Below are 15510 nucleotides of genomic sequence, written 5' to 3' on the forward strand. Positions count from 1 at the left end.
ATTTTCAGAAAGCTTTAGAAGGTGCAGTTTAGAGTGTACACCTTTCTTTGCCACCTGTATGCATTTTCTGGGGGCCCGGAGAAGGAATGGGAAGGGTGGCAGCAGCTTGATGGGCATTCTTCATTCTTTATTTGCCAAAAAAACTGGGCAGTGTTTTGGTATGAAGCTTGATATATCAGGTTTCAACAATGCTATTTCTAATAAATGAACTACAGAAAAGATGCAAAGTCTTCCACTCAGTAAAGACAATGTACTTTTTGGTGATGCTAAAGCTGAACTTGCCAAATTCCTGTCTCTCCTACTGTAAGTTACAAAAACTAAAGTTCACTCATACTTTTATTCTTCCATTTTGTTTCTGTCTCTCAACTACAGATGGAGGCCAAAGTAAAGGGGACACTAAGTTACAGCGGAAAAACCAGTGACTTCTGGACAAGCAAGGGAGCTGAAGCAGTTCTGGTTGGCTGACAGAATCTGCCCAGTTGGGAAAGTGCTTATTGTCACAGGGCTGCTGTTTCTGTCAATGTTTACATATTTTGATCCTAAGCACTGTGGTGAGAGGAAGAAGAAAAATAAAACAATACTTGATCAAAGAGAGAAGGAAAAGGAGGACTGGTCCTCCTGGTCATGCAGACTGGTCATAGTTTGATATTGCCTAAAGAAACAACCTTTTTTTATCTGCTCTGATTGGCTCTTAAAAGAAATTGATTGTCAAACCCACAGCAGCACCAACATTTTTTTCTGGGTGAAGTCCAATGGAAAGTGGAGATGTTGAAAGGTGCTAGAATAGCTTTCTCCATTCATTGCATAAAGTGGAATCATCCACTTTCTTAGTGCCCAACGTGCCCAGTATGTGTAGGTCCCGAGTGTACTATATGGTTATGGACCAAAGGTTATGTAGAATAGAGATGGTGCTGGGATACTTTGCATTATAATTAAACCCTTAGACAAAAGCAGTTTCTGATAATGGGCATTTATCCAGCTTTAGAAGGCTGTTTCACTTTAGGGAGCCTACAGATGTATGCAGTCTCAATAGAGAATTGTCTTCAAAAACAGATCTCCTGGTACATCAATATGTGAGACACAGACTATTTGATTTATTTTCAGGGTTTTTTTTAGTACAGAAGTTCTTATTTAAGGGAGAAAGGGGATGGAAATCCATTTACATGAAAAGAAACCCACATTTTATTGGTCAGACTAGCATTTCTTTCCCACTTTTTTTTTAAATCACACTAATGTTTCAGTATTTCCATTTGTTAAACTTCCTTTTACCTTGTGCTTATTTGCTACTGGAAAGATACTCTATTCATGTCTTTCATAAACCACAACCAGTTCTTTTCTCATTCTTAGGCTTCATCTTTTATCTAACTCCTCCCAGAAGCCATGCATTATATTGATTTGCTAGTTAAAGAGAGCTGATTGTGACCTATTCCAGAGTCAGATTAATACTGCTTCAGGCATTAGCCAAAGAGGAGTCGTTTAAAAGCGACCAGAGGTGCCTTCTCTTCTGGGGGCTGAATAGGTTGTCTCCAGCATTTCCAGCCCCTGCTGGCCTGGGGAGTTTGACCTGAACTCTTTCTTACATGGTAGCAGAAGACTGCGGAGCTTGCTTTGTTGTTTTGGTTTTTTTTCTTTGATAGTAATACATCAACCAGTTCACATGTAAGATTAGGAAGCATCCAGCACGTCTTGCACTTTTGACACTAGCACAGAACTTTGCTGTTGAGTCCCTTGAGCTGTCAGATGAAAGGTGAGAATGGCATAAACTAAAATAAGTCATAGGGAAAAGGAGCAAATAAATCAGTATGATGCCCTTCTTCTTCAACCCTGAAACATTCCTTTGACCAGAGAGGCTGAAATTCTTAGTAGATAGTTTATCTGGTAGTTTGACTTGAGACTGAACCAGACACTACTGGTTATCTCACACCTTTAGAGAGACTTTGACCCCTGAATAATGACTCTTCAATGTATTTTGCTAGATTACTTAGAGCTTGCAGGTTTCTTTTACATGTGATTTATTTTTCTTAGATCAGACAATAATTTCTTTTCTATTTAGAGCTCATTTTAATTTTATATAAATATATATACATAAATTTAAAATAATATATATTGTGTATTTAGTATAAAAATGTTGGGTTGAGCTCAGCAATAAATGTTTTTGCACAACACTTCTGTGAAAGACAGATTGAATTAAGATGCATTCGTTCATTAGTTTCACTCCACAGCATCTGCCAATTAAATGCTTTTTAGCTGGCGCTAATGTTTTTTATGTGATGTGTTGATCAGATAAGCTTGCATCTCCGTTGAGGTTTAGAGTTGAAACACAAATGCTGTGTAGACCCTTGCATTAATACTGCACAAATTCTTTCAAAATACCATCAACTATTTAGAGTGCAAGCTTCATCTGATATTTTTTTCTTTTTTCCAGGAAGGGTTGAAGGAAGCCAACTTTTGTTTTTTGAGGCCCAACAGTTCTGACAGGATGTTAATTCTCTGAACTGTGTCAAACCTGAGAACTTTAACAATGCATGTAGCTTAGGGAGTTGTGGCAGTGAGCCATTGGGCAGCAATATATTTGAAGGACCCTGTCCTAAGAGAGTTCTACCTCTTCTGTGTTTTCCTCATCAAGGCATCCCATTCAAATTGTCATCTTTTGTTTTCATACTTACTGAAATTTTAGACTGGGAGACTTGGAGCCCTTTATAACTACAGCACAAATTCCCTTTCAGCATTCCTTTCTTCCTGGAAGTATGCTTCATCTTCAGTTGAAGAATATCCTCTCTAAATCTTGAGGGTAGGAGTAGTCCTACCTCTGTGTCCTATTGAGCTTCTCAGTCTTGGGAAACAAGTAAACTAATACTTACTGTGGAAATAGATACTAGGATGATGAAAATAAAGATGGCCATGCATTGTTTGTGACATCAGTTCAAACAACCACCCCCAGAAGGTAACTCTTTTCAGTCATTATACTCCTGTTAGTCATGATGCTCCTGAGCGTCTTTTGAATGAACAGCATTGGGGATGGGGACCCTTTCCTTGCTGTTTTCTATTCTCCTTGGTTAAACCTAGCAAGGCCAAATCAAAGGAAATAATAGGGTGGTTCCCAGAGACCTTTGCAGGAAGCATAGACAGAATGGGAAAGATTACTGCAATGTTTTATTATTTTCTGCACAGCAGCTCTTCTGAAGACATTCCCCCCCAGGTTTTTACTACTTTTTAAGGGCCTTTGTTAATAAACAAACTGTAGTTGTACATACTAAATAAACCCTCAGTATTCACAAGCAATAAGAAAGCCAAGTAGAGCTGTCTTTTCAGGCAGCAGGGCTGAACTTGGTTTGGGGACTGTATACGAGCTAATGTGTCAAGCTCTCAGAAAGCCCCAAACAAATGCAAGCAATAACTTCAAACACAGGTTTTAGATGTTGAAACTGTCTGGGTAGTATTCCCTGCTACATGATCCAAAGTCCCAAAAACCATGGTAGCTATTTGAAATAATTTGAGACTCTTGCAAAGCAAGAAGGCAGGCTAGATGAAAAACAGGCTGCAGAGTTTCCTGATACCTCGGACTATAACTGCAGTGTTCTCCCATTCCAAGACACAAATGGCCTAAGTCACTTTGTCCAGCCTTCTTTGTTGATTTGAGAAACATGTCTAAATACTGATCAACTGAGTCACAAGTGCAAGATGCTGTGGGTTTCACATCTGTTTTCTGCTAATCAGAAGAAACTTCTAATTACTTAGGTTCTGCTTTTTGTTTGAATCTGATAAAAGTTGTCCGATGCACGGATTTAGGGGTGGGACAGGTGCTGAAAGCCTGTTCCTTCCTGCAGTCCCATCACCTGACCCTTCCTCCACACTCCTTCTCCACTTGGTGCAAGACCCCTGAGGACGTGAAAACAGAGAAATCTGCAACTCTCCCAAGCTGCCATCAGTTGTGCGAACCAGTAACCCTCTGGGAGTCACCTTGGACTCCAACTAACTTTATCACATTTGCTGCTACATTCGTAAAATGAACTTTTGGCTGTATTTATTAGCAAATTTTAATCTAGTTTACAGGTTTTTTTTGTTTTCTTTGGATTAGTTTTTGCCCGCAGTTGGATTAGAAGCGTTCGGGTGTTTGGGTTGATGGGTTTTTTTTGTTTCAGTTTTTTTGTTTGTTTGTTTTTGAGTGAATTGGTGAAAGCACAGTGGTCCCTCTTCTGCTTTTGTTCTGGATTCTTTTTGAAGATGGCATTGCAGGGAAAACCTACAGCCAAGCTAAACTGTGGAAGGCTTTCTCCCACACCTAACTTCATCTTTTGCTGAACTGGGGGGAAAATCATTAAAGGGACACTTGTTTTTTTGTTTGGGCTTGTTAGTTTTTTTTTGTTTTGCTTGTTTGTTTTTTTTCATAAAATGAACCAGAAAGTTAAAGCATTAGGCAAACAACTGATTCAGTAATACTTTATGCAATTTTAATTTTAAAGAAATTATTAAGAAGGTTACTAGACTTTTATTTGTCCAAGCTCTGGTGAAATGGCTGTTACCCTTCATGACTTACTTGATTCAGGCCTTTGTCCTTTGTTTAAGTGCCTTTTTTTTTTTTTTTTTTAAATTTTATTTCCCTACCCTCTCTAAACTTTTCTCAGCGAGCCTGAAGTGCTGGAAAGCATTTTGGAGGAAAATCTTAAGCTTGCCAAGATGGCATTATGCTGTTAAACTGGGGTTTTTCTCCCTTTTGTAAAGAAAAAAACAAAACCATGTGTGTAATGTGTGTAACTTCATAGCTGCTGTACTGTGGCATTGGTTCTGTGTGCTTGTGCATTCTTTCTCACACGCACACATGTGCACACACACACACGAGCAATATTCCTGAAACTTATTCATCCTTCTCCATTCTCCTGGCTCTGTTAAATGCTACTTCAAGGTTGAACATTTGTGCAAAGATGACAGTACAATAAAAGAGTGTGTGCATGAGTGCGTGTAAATGTGCATGAGAGAAAGGAAGTGGCTAACGGGAATGAAACTTGTTGCATTTTTCTTTGAAGGTTTTGAATTTGTTTCTTAATTAGATCATGAGTAAAATATTATGGGCCCTGTTTGGCAACCTTATTAATTACTGGACTGCTTCACACAATCACTGAATCTGAGGCAGAGATGTGTGGCTGACAGCCCCAAGGAGCTGGGAGGTAAATAAAGTTAAAATAGCAGCTTGCAATATATCTGAATTGAGATTAACTGCAAGAATCTTGTATGCAGCTGGTCACATCTACTTGATACCAGTTACTGCAAGGATTCTCACATTTACCAAAGCTGTCACTTTCCACCATGCATCCTATGTAAGAAAGAATTTGGTAAAACCTGCAAGAGTGCAGCTGCTAATTGAGTTTAAAGCTAGCTATGCTTCACATGCTGCCTAAGTCACTCGCCATGATGTCATGACGTACTTTTCAAGTTGTACTTCTCAGTTTGTTGAGATTTCATTAGTGGTTTCTTCTCTTACTATAATGAACAGTAAGTTCATGTGTTCTTAGCTGCAGATAAACCCTCATAATAGTATCTGTGCTTGTTTCCTTCTTCTCAGACAAAACTAGCTATCTGCAATAGATGATCTAGTGATCTTAACAGCTTTGTGCTGAGGATCTAACTTATGATTATTATAAACATGAATACCTGAAATTAGCAATTCACTTGTGGACCAAGTGCTAAACTTAAGGTAACATGCATATGCATCACTAGACTGTTCTAGTTCTGTGATGTGCTTCCCCTAGGGAAGATCTAATTTTGAGTTGCAATATGAAAAGGAAGCATTTATTTTGCAGAGTTGGAATGGAATGATGAGTCCTTCATGGGTGGAGAACCAGTGTGGAAGCCAGAAAATATGGTACCAAATATGTTCCTGGCAGAGAATAGCCTAACTCAGTTCTTGGCTTGTCTTCACATGTTTGAGTTAACCTGTTAGACAAACTATGCCGTAAGTGGATTTCTCCTACCAATCTAATGGTGCCAGTCAAAGATAGGACTATTGCTGGTAGCTCAGCCAGTTGGAGTGGTAGTTGAGGGTGCTTCTTCATCTGTCTTAGGTGCATCAGTGAAGTTACTTCAGTGAAGTTTACCACATACACCAATTACGTTGTTTAATTCCTTTTGAACACACATGCTCTTCATCCTGGGCTGATATGTGGGATGAGGAATCTACAGCTGGTGATGATGGCTGACTGTTGCAGTCTTTAACAAATGCAGCTGTTGTAAAAATCTGTGTCTGTCTACTGCTTAAGAAATCACTGCCAAAATAAGCAGCCAGAAGTATGCTTACTGGGTGACTGGAAAAATAACTGTTGTGTAGGGGAATGCTTTATTTGTGGAAACTTCTGGTGAGGCTTCATCATCCTTTTTCTATGATGCAGTGATCCCTTGCTGCTGTAATAGGCTTTTGGGGCTCTAGAAAGCCCTGGTGCTGCTGTGAGTTATGCTGAGAGTTCAACATGGCCTGGAATTGGCCCAAAACTGGGGAAGTACAAAGATTCCCTGCAACTGTTTTTGCACACTCATAAGTAAAACTGCTAAACTTGTCAGTAGTCACAGATATAGGCCTGTCTTTTGTAGCCATTTTTGGCAGCTGTAGTTTTACCTCCAACCACCACCATGTTTTGTATTTAGAAGTGTGTATCAGTCTCTGCCATTGCTGTCATCTCCTGCTTAAACAACAACCATCCGCTACTAACTTTTTCTTTATGGTGACGTAATCCCAACCAAGCAATGTACACTATATTTGGCTCCTATTGTGCGCAATGCAAAAAGGGTCTTTTGTTTCTTCCTAGCAATGTGTGCAGATGCATTATATCAATAAATAGTCATATTTGCTATTGTCTAGTACCAAGAGAAAAAGAGTGGGAGAATCAAATAAAACCACTCAGAAGATGCCTCTATCATAGGCCAAACAGAGTAGTTGCTGAGGTAGACAGAGTTTCATTAAGACTTAGCAGATTTCACCAGAGTGGGGGAAGAAACTTTTTTGTGTTCTCAGCTTTTTCCAGCTAAGGCCTTAGTTTGATTAGTAGTCACTAATATCAACTATGCAGATAAGTATTTACGTGTTTCAGTGTTACATGGATTCCTTTCCCCAGCTACCCCAGCTAATATTGAAATTTTACCCAAAGAAAATGGAGTATTTTTGAATGTCTGTAATGCAGAACTTTTTGCTAACATGAAAAAAAAATGTATTTTAAAAAAGAAACCCTTTCACTGGTGCAACATGTAATGTCAAGTGTCATGAAGTTGCTTGAGAGGGAAGCTAAAATCACTTCTTGTGACAGGTTTTAGTCTGAGAGTTTTGTAGGATATTCAGCTCTCACAATTGGATTAAGAAGCTGCAGAAATGTTTTTTAATGTACAGATTGGATTTGGGAAGAAACTCTTGAGACATCCCAGGTTTCTTTCCAGCATCAGAAGTGAATTAAATTAATTTCTCACTGATATGAAGTTGCTTCTAAACAAGGTTACCAGCTAAATAAAAACTAAATCCCAGTCCCCAGGTATTTCTCACTGGTCTTTTAGTCTTGTTGTATGTAACTACAAATAACAATTTAGCTCAGAGGTGAGAATTGTAGTGTGTGTTTTATTGCCGGTGATTCCATCATGTAGCAATTAGTACCATGTTCTTGCATAGTTATCAAGATCTGTACTGGAAATAGATGGATAAATTTTATTTTTGGACTACTGTTAAAAAAAAAAAAAAAAGGCAAAATTAACTACTACTTTTTACCCCCAAAAAGTCTACTGAGGAGTGCTATATTTTAGCAGTTAAACTAGTATCCTTGTTAACGTGATTTGTCTCTTGTAGTCTTTTACTGAGAGTTAGAAGCATTTAATGAGTAATCCTTAAAAAGTTGCCATTCTCTAGCTTAAGGTCAGATGCTTATAATAAAAGGGCATCTGTGATGATAACTTCTGGTGATGCAAAATCTCTATGTTCAGAATACTTCATTAGGGGGGTCCCTTTAGGCCTGCCTGTTAAAAGAGGGTCAGTGAAGAAGAGTGCCCTGCACAGCTAACGGCAGTGGGGAATATCCCCTCCACAGCAGTTTGGCCTCCGTATCCTTTGTTTGGTGTAACTTTAAAAAAAAAAAAAATACATATATATATATAAGCAAGTTTGGATATAGCCAGTTTAATTCTACCTGACTTGCTGTGATCCCCCAGACAATGAAGGGCTGAGAAACTATTTTGCTGCCTTTCAATGAGGAGCTCAGAACAAAAAGCTGGAGGAATTTTTTGTTGTTGTTTTTATTAACACATGTTAAATCACAGCTAGAATTCTTTGCATTCCTTGGCTTCAAACAAAGGAGTGCACAGTTACTACGAGATGGCAAACCTGTTTGAGTTGGTGATTCCTGTGATGCTGTCCTCAGTCCAGCATGAATTTGCATAAGGTCACCTTCCTCCTTTGAACACTCGCGCATTCCGGGTCATAGGGCTTAGCGATGGAGAGAGGATCCCAACAGCCTTGTGCTTACCTGATGAGCTCTCCAGGGAAACTGCCCCATGAAATGCTCCCCTCTTGTGACAACAAGCCTGAACAACCAAATGCAGCTACATTTGGATGGTAAGCACCACTTTCATTTGGATTTTTTAGGGACGTGTGTTCCAATAACTTCAAGGGATACTGTGTTTTAAATGTGTGGTTTCTTTCCTCTCTCCTTATAAAACTGGACCTGAACACAAGTTTTGAGTTGTGGGGGTTTGTTTTTGTTTTGTTTTGGTTTTTTTTTTTTTTTTTCTTTGTAATAATCTCAGGACCTGAAAGATTGTAGCATTTAGTGTGTCTTAAAAATGATGTACTGTACCAGCCATGGATTTTGTAAATACACCTGTCTCCCTTTTTTGTATTTTAATTTTTTTAAAATGTGTAAGGCTCTTTGCCAGAGGAACTGGTGCCTGCTTTATCTCCATCCTGAACTGAAGCAGGAAAAGGAAGAAGCTGCTGCCTCAAAAGCCTGTGTCAGTTCCAATGTGTATATTGTTCTGGTCAGTTTAATGGCTGTTAGTCTTTTGTTAGTTGGGAAGCTGGCTAGTTCCCTGCACATTCCCAGTTGTGGCTAGCAGAGCCCTGTCAGGGAGGCTAATTTTAACTCTCTCCTGTGTGACTACTTGATGTCTTCACTCCTTCTAGGTACTCAGGTTTCCTATCCCTGAGCAGTCCAATGCTTTCAGAGGTCAGGACTATTGGCCCTCTGTGAGAATAACTGGAGAGCATTTCATTTTATCAGTGCTCTGATCCAAACACAGTCATGGGGTTCGTATCCTGCAAACCTTGCAGGTAACGCTGCCTTCACCTGTTCCAGAAGGGACTTGCCCTTTTCTGCTTTCCTGAAAGGAGCGCAAGCTTTTTTTGGCAGCAGACTTTGCTCTGGGATCCACCCTTGCCGGCAGACCCCTGTTCTGCAGTAGGAGCCTTACTCAATTTGGCGTAGCTGTTCCCTGTCCCTGACTGCGACAGGCTTTTTCATGAGTGTACTTTTCTGTTTTTTTATGTGTCACGTGTCTGTGCTGTATTAAATAAAGAGGAATGTACATATTGGCCCTGTGTCTGTGATTTCTCACAAAAATAAAAATGGGAAAAGGTTTCACTTGAAGGTTGGCCCTCTTGGGGCTTTTTGTCAGGTTTTTCGGTTTTGGGGTGGGAGCCTTCTTCAGTCAGGGGAAGCTCCCGAGCAAGGGTAACACTGTGCAACGAGCAGAGTTTAGAAAGCGCTAAGGGGTCAGTATGGAAGGGAGCGCTTCCCTGTGGGAACACCGCGTTTTTCGAACGTGCAGCCTCGCAACGCCATTGAGGAAGCTCGGCCCCACCGGGCCCCGGCTCCCAGGGGACCGCGCGGCAGCGGCGCTGGGCGGCGCTGCCCAATCACCGGCCTCCGATAGACACCATAAAAGGAAAGGGGGCGGAGACAGGAGATAAGTAAGCACACAAAACCCTCTTTCTTGCGGCAGCCCCAGTGGCCTAATGGATAAGGCATTGGCCTCCTAAGCCAGGGATTGTGGGTTCGAGTCCCATCTGGGGTGGGTGCTTTTTTTTTTTTTTTTTTCTTTCTTCTTCTTCTTTCTTTTCTTTCCTCCTCTTTCTTCTTCTTTCTTCTTTTCTTCTTCCCCCCCCGCACTCGAGCCATGCCGCCTCACGCACGCCTGTGAGCCGCCGGCTGCGTCGGCTCTGCGGTCCTGCACTTTTTCCTGGGCGTCCCTTTCTGGCTCCAGCGGGACCCGAAGCGCCCTTTAAACCAGAAACCCCAGAAACTGGCGGGGTCGCGCCCGCCGCCCAAGCCGGTTTCCTGCGGTATGATGCGCCTCTCGGACGGCTCCTGGTGCTCACGCTCCGTTCCCACAGGCCGCCTACGAGGCGTAGAGCGCAGCGCGAGACGTGCAGCGGGCACGCCCCGGCCTCGGCGCTCGACCCCCGGCACTCGACCGGCGCCGATTACAATGGCGGGGGAGGGCGGCGGAGAGTAGGAGGAGGCGATCGTTCGCTCGGCGCTCGACTGCCCGCACTTGCCGGGGCGCGAGGGCGAGGCCCGGCGGCGGCGCTCGATTGGCCGGCGCGCCCGCGCGCGGCTCGGAAGATGGCGGCCCTGGGAGCCCCGCTGCGCACCCTGCGCGCGCTCCTGCGCGAGCTGCGCCACGCCGCCGGCCGCTCCTATCGCGACAGCCCCGCCTATCGGCACGTGCTCGCCGCCTTCCGCGCGCACCGGGTACGCGCGGCCTTCCCCTTCCCACCCCCGCCCCGGCAGCCCCCGGGGCTCGGCGAGGCCTCGGGGCCGCCCTGACCGCCGCTCCCCGCAGGTGACCAGCGAGAAGCTGTGCCGGGCCCAGCAGGAGCTGCACTTCCAGGCCGCCACCTACCTGTGCCTGCTCCGCAGCGTCCGGGAGCACGAGGCCCTGCACCGCGAGTACCACGGCAGGGGCGAGCGCTCGCCCCAGGAGGTCGCCGGACTGGTGGGCTTCAGACTGCCTCAGCAGCCGGGAGGGAAGGGCTGAGACGGGACTGCTGTGCCCAATGTTTATTCCTCAATAAATAAATATCCTAGAGCTAGTGGAGTGGGCTGGGTTCTCTCGCAGGTGCTTTTTGTCAGTTTTAGGCTATGGTGTGAAAGCCGTAACTGGAGACAACCAACCCCCCCTCCCTTTATCAGGCTTCCCAGACGCCCATCCCGTCCTTGTGAATGTGTGTTATGGTGGGCACCCTTCCAAGGGTTGACAGAGAGGTTGGCTGTAGTGGAAAAACATGTCAGCCTTCACTGATGAACTGCTTGTCTATGGGTTTGCAGGGGTTCGTGGTTCCCCCACGTGATTCAAAAGCGGTAGGTGAGAGAATTTGTCCAATGTTTACTGAAGCATTTTCCAGCCATACTCTGTATGTGGCATTCCCTACTCTCTCAAGAACAAAGGTCTCTGATGTGGAGCATCTGTGGATTCTGGCGAGCACTGCAGTAGCACAAACCTCTTCCACCTTAAAGACGTTTTTGGTTTTTACCGTGGCAGTGAGTGAGCAGTAGTGATTCAGAGAGATGAATTCTTAATGAGTTACATGTTTCTCTGTCTCCTTGAAAAGTCGACTGTGCAACTGCCAGCTTCCTGTGCTGCCCTCACCCTCTGAATCTCAGAAGAGCGGAGGGGAACTGACTGAAGCCAGTCACACGAGGTACACAAATGAGACTGCGTTTTCTCGCCCATCTCACAAATCTGGAGCAACGAGTTCCTTTTTATAAAAGGTCTTGAGTTGTTGCTGTTCACAGGAGAGTGTTGAATTGTGTGCAAGATATGTAAGAAATTTATAACAAGAATGACTTTAAATGGCTAAAAATGTGATGTTTACCTGGGGAGAAGCCTGAAACAACTCTTAAGAAAATTAGAATGTGTGTGTTGGGGTTTTTTTACTGCCAGGGAAAACAAAAGTGTTCTGTCAGAAAAGCTTTGCAAAGAGAATCAGCTCATCTAAGTCTACTTCTTCATTCCCCCGTATTTAAAACTTGGGGATGGTTTAATCCCCACAGTATAGTGGAGTGGCACAACAGATCCTTAAAACAGGGAAAATTTGGTCTGCTTAGGTAAGGCAAGGAGATGTGAACTACAAGTTTTAGGGTTCTGTTGACCAGAATTCCAGTTTGCAAGTCTCACAGCGTCTCACTAGTTAAATGGTGGTTTTTTTCTGAAAAGCCTTGATATAACAGGTGGGAAAGTATCAACCTATTTTCAGCTCAGTAGATTAGAGTTGTGAGATGTCACCACTCACTGGTAATGGCACGCTGCTTGTTCAGCATTAGTTAATGAGAACTGCTGCATTCTATGGTATATTGCTTGAGAAGGGAAATAAGAAAATTTAATTTTTTTTAAAAAGCGCTCATTTGGGCAGACACAGATGCTCTTTAAAGAGTAGAAGGAACTCAAGCGTGTATGGTATTGGTGTAAACAGTCGCTAAAATTTTTCAATTTCCCCTAAGCATACCAAGGTACTAAATAGACAGTTCTAACAAGCATTGGTGTCTCTTCCATTCACTTCCCCTTCAATGCAACGTGATGACTAACAAAAGTAAATTTAGATTAAAAAAAGAGAAATCAAAGCTTGGACATATTCTAATTAGCTGAAGGGCACAGGGTAGAGAATCTTTCCCTAAATTTGTTACAGAAGAGCATCTTCTCTGCAAGTCCTTCTGAAATGCAGATAATTGGGGTGAGGGGGTTATTGTTAGGGGAGGTTGCGTGTTGCCTTTTTTCTTTCATATGGAGCTAACCTTGAACACGGCAACGCTTGTGGACGATTAGAACTGATCTTTGTGACGGGTTTTGGGCACTAGATGGCAACACGATGGTTGACAAAGGAAGAGTCACAAAATGCAGGCGTTAGAATGGGTAAAATTCCTTGGTTTTTTGGGTTTTTTTGTTTTTTTTTTTTTTTAATGGATCTTGGTGCCCTGCAAGTTGCATTATCAGCCACACATGCCGGTAGTCTCAGTTTTAAGAGAGGTTCTCCAGTTAGCGGGGTATTACAATAACTTGTCTCACCACGACTGTAGTCGGTACTTGAGAGAAGCAGGGGCCGTTGCAGCGGTGCTGCCCGTCAGTCCAAGAGGGAATTGTCCCCAGGCGGGAACTGTCCCCAGGCGGGAACTGTCCCCTTGCTGCGCTCCCGGCCCCGCCCGGCGCCGCCGCTGACCCGGAGACCGTGGCGTCACATCGGCCACGCGGGCCTTCCCGGCCAATCAGCGCGCCCCAAGGGCCCAGCCCGGCGGCCCAATCAGGAGCCTCGCCGCGCGGTGCGTCACTGGCCGAGCGGCGCAGGCCGTGGCCAATGGGCGAGCGCCGAGGCCCGTCCGTGCTGACGTCGCGGAGCGGACGAAGGAGCGCAAGGCGCGTGCGCGTGGGTTTCCGTTCCCGCCGGCGCGCGCGCGTGGCGGGCGCGGGAGGGAGCGGGAGTAAGGGAGCGTGCGGCGGCACCGGGTGCGGCACCAAGCGAGTTTCCCGCTCCGCTTCCCGCCGGGAAAGCCGGGCGGGGGCAGCACCCGCTCCCTGCCTCCCACCGCGGCAGCGGGGGAGCGGCCCCGCCCGTGACGCGAGGGGCAGGGCCGAGCGCCCGCCGCGCCTCGGGCCTTGTAGGCCGCTGTCGGCGTGACTCGGCCGGGCCGCGCCGCCCCCCCCCCCGCGCTCAAGATGTCGGCGCAGGCCCAGATGCGTGCCATGCTGGACCAGCTCATGGGCACGTCCCGGGACGGTAAGTGCCTCCTCGGCCGTGCTGGGGCGGGGAGGAGGGGGCGGAGCCGCCGCAGCCCCGGAGGTCACGGCGGTACCGGGCGGGCCGGGCCGTGTTCGCCGTGATTGGCAGGCCCGAGGCCCGTTGCCCGCACCCCCCGCGGGGCGGGGCTGCCGGGACCGTCAGCGGAGGGGTGGGGGGAGCCGGGCACCGCCTCCCCCCGCGGAGCTGCCGGCGCCGGCTAGTGTCCGGGCGGCCGCGCCGGCCGCGCTGCTGCTCTTGGAGGTCCGCTCCTGGCGGTGTCCGCGGCGCGCAGCCTTTCCGCCCGGTCACTGTAGATGGGCACACACGCTTTCGAGATTCTGATCATCGAGGGGAGGACATAGCGAACAAGAAAAATTCCCCCCAGGCCAACAGCCGCTTCAGTAGAGCAGGGTGGGGTTTTGTGTCGTTACAGATTTGTCTAAAGTCTGGCCCGAACCATCGTGTTAGGCAGCAGGCAGGTATGGCTGTTGCTTTCTAAAAGGCAGTGTGGGATTGACCCAAGAGGACAAACTCCTTTAAAAACAAGCGCCCTAAACGGGCAAGTAAAAGCTTAACATCCGGAGGCAGTCATACCCAGAGGGAGATACGAGATGTACGGTCAGGTTTCAGATCGCTCTGCGGTCACACAGGGAAGAGTATTGCTGCATAAAGCTTCCCGCAGTTTTTGTTGGGGTGCGTGGTGATCGCTTTGAAAGTCTGAACCGGCACTCGCCCATAAATCCAGATAGTTGTGGGGGCTGCTGGAAAAGAGCAGTTCCACTTACGCTGTGCAGCTCTTAACTTGCCAACAAGAGAATTCTGCACCCGAGGGTAGGCAGCAATTAGAGATAATTTAAATGTTCTGCATGTGGTACTCATTCTCAGTGTGTACTCACTCTTGCAGACGTGTTACGTTTGTGGAAGCTTCGTTTTGAATTAACAGTTACCTGTTTCCCCATGCACTGAGTAGGGTGTGGGAACTGGGACATACTTTGTATGTCCTGATCATCTCTTGGTACTGGGCTAATGTAATATGGCAGCTTTTTTTAGTATAATCTAGAATTTCGAAAAATGTAACTGGTTTACACATTCTCCTTGTGTTGTGAATGCTTTCTGCTGAGTTCAAAATTACTGTTCAGCGAAGATTGTCTTCCAGAGTAAGGCTGTTTAGCGAGTTGTTATCATACAGGAACTAATTTGGGGTGGTTTTGTCTTGTTCCAGAAGATTTTCCAATACTTTCTGTTGTGGCTGCATATGTCTAAGTGCTTGGCAAAGTAACATTGTCCTTATGGAACTCAAGTCTTCCCAGTGTTGGCACCTAGATTGCTGTCTCAGTGCTACCCTAACACTACACAGAAGGTTTAAGGGGGATGGAGAAGCTGTTTCAGTTTCTGAAGGTATTTTCTGTTGGATGGTGGGAGAAGAGTGTGATTTACTTGAGACAGCTGCCCAAAAATGTTAAGTGACTAAAATCTAAACCAAGAAAAGCCATTTCAGGCTATATTTTCTCTGGCTTTGTGAGAAGGCAGTTGTTGTATTGATAATTGTATTCCCCCCCTCCCACTCGCCCTGTTATTCCTAAACCACATATGCTGAACTGTTCAGAAACTAACTGGCTAGAAAGAAAGCATTTAAACAAAATAGGCAGGATGGGGAAGGATAAGGAGAAAAGACCATTTGTAAAACTGGCTTCCATTATTGGATTGAGGATCTCTGTGTAACACCATTCTAGTTAAAAAAAAAAAAGTCCAGTGGAGCTGGAGCATCATCA

General features: G+C 45.2%; 3 protein-coding genes and 1 non-coding gene across 10 annotated transcripts in view; all 4 read left to right on the forward strand.

Annotated features, from left to right (window-relative positions):
• UBN2 (ubinuclein 2) overlaps positions 1-9556 on the forward strand; it is a 51712-nt gene extending 42156 nt beyond the window's left edge. For both annotated transcript variants that reach the window (XM_053978530.1, XM_053978532.1), the window contains exon 17: positions 373-9556. In XM_053978530.1, the coding sequence (XP_053834505.1) occupies positions 373-422 (50 nt within the window). In that variant the 3' untranslated portion in view covers positions 423-9556. The remainder of the gene's footprint in view (positions 1-372) is intronic.
• Positions 9557-9965: 409 nt separating this feature from the next.
• TRNAR-CCU (transfer RNA arginine (anticodon CCU)) lies at positions 9966-10038 on the forward strand. Its single transcript has one exon. It is a non-coding gene; the product is annotated as a tRNA-Arg (tRNA).
• A 319-nt stretch (positions 10039-10357) lies between these two features.
• On the forward strand, positions 10358-11055 carry FMC1 (formation of mitochondrial complex V assembly factor 1 homolog). The gene is made up of 2 exons (XM_053978540.1): positions 10358-10718; positions 10810-11055. Exons 1-2 carry the CDS (start codon positions 10590-10592, stop codon positions 11002-11004), a joined length of 324 nt encoding a protein of 107 aa, XP_053834515.1. The 5' UTR covers positions 10358-10589; the 3' UTR covers positions 11005-11055.
• A 2322-nt stretch (positions 11056-13377) lies between these two features.
• LUC7L2 (LUC7 like 2, pre-mRNA splicing factor) overlaps positions 13378-15510 on the forward strand; it is a 29362-nt gene continuing 27229 nt past the window's right edge. For 2 of the 6 annotated variants that reach the window (XM_053978533.1, XM_053978534.1), the window contains exon 1: positions 15013-15136. In XM_053978533.1, the coding sequence (XP_053834508.1) occupies positions 15028-15136 (109 nt within the window). In that variant the 5' untranslated portion in view covers positions 15013-15027. Of the gene's footprint in view, positions 13736-15012; positions 15137-15510 lie in introns of those variants that run through there. The other 4 variants (XM_053978538.1, XM_053978539.1, XM_053978535.1 and 1 more) reach the window with 4 other exon arrangements.

The sequence above is a fragment of the Vidua macroura genome, chromosome 5 (genome assembly GCF_024509145.1).
Source record: "Vidua macroura isolate BioBank_ID:100142 chromosome 5, ASM2450914v1, whole genome shotgun sequence".
In the NCBI taxonomy this organism is placed as follows: Eukaryota; Metazoa; Chordata; class Aves; order Passeriformes; family Viduidae; genus Vidua; species Vidua macroura.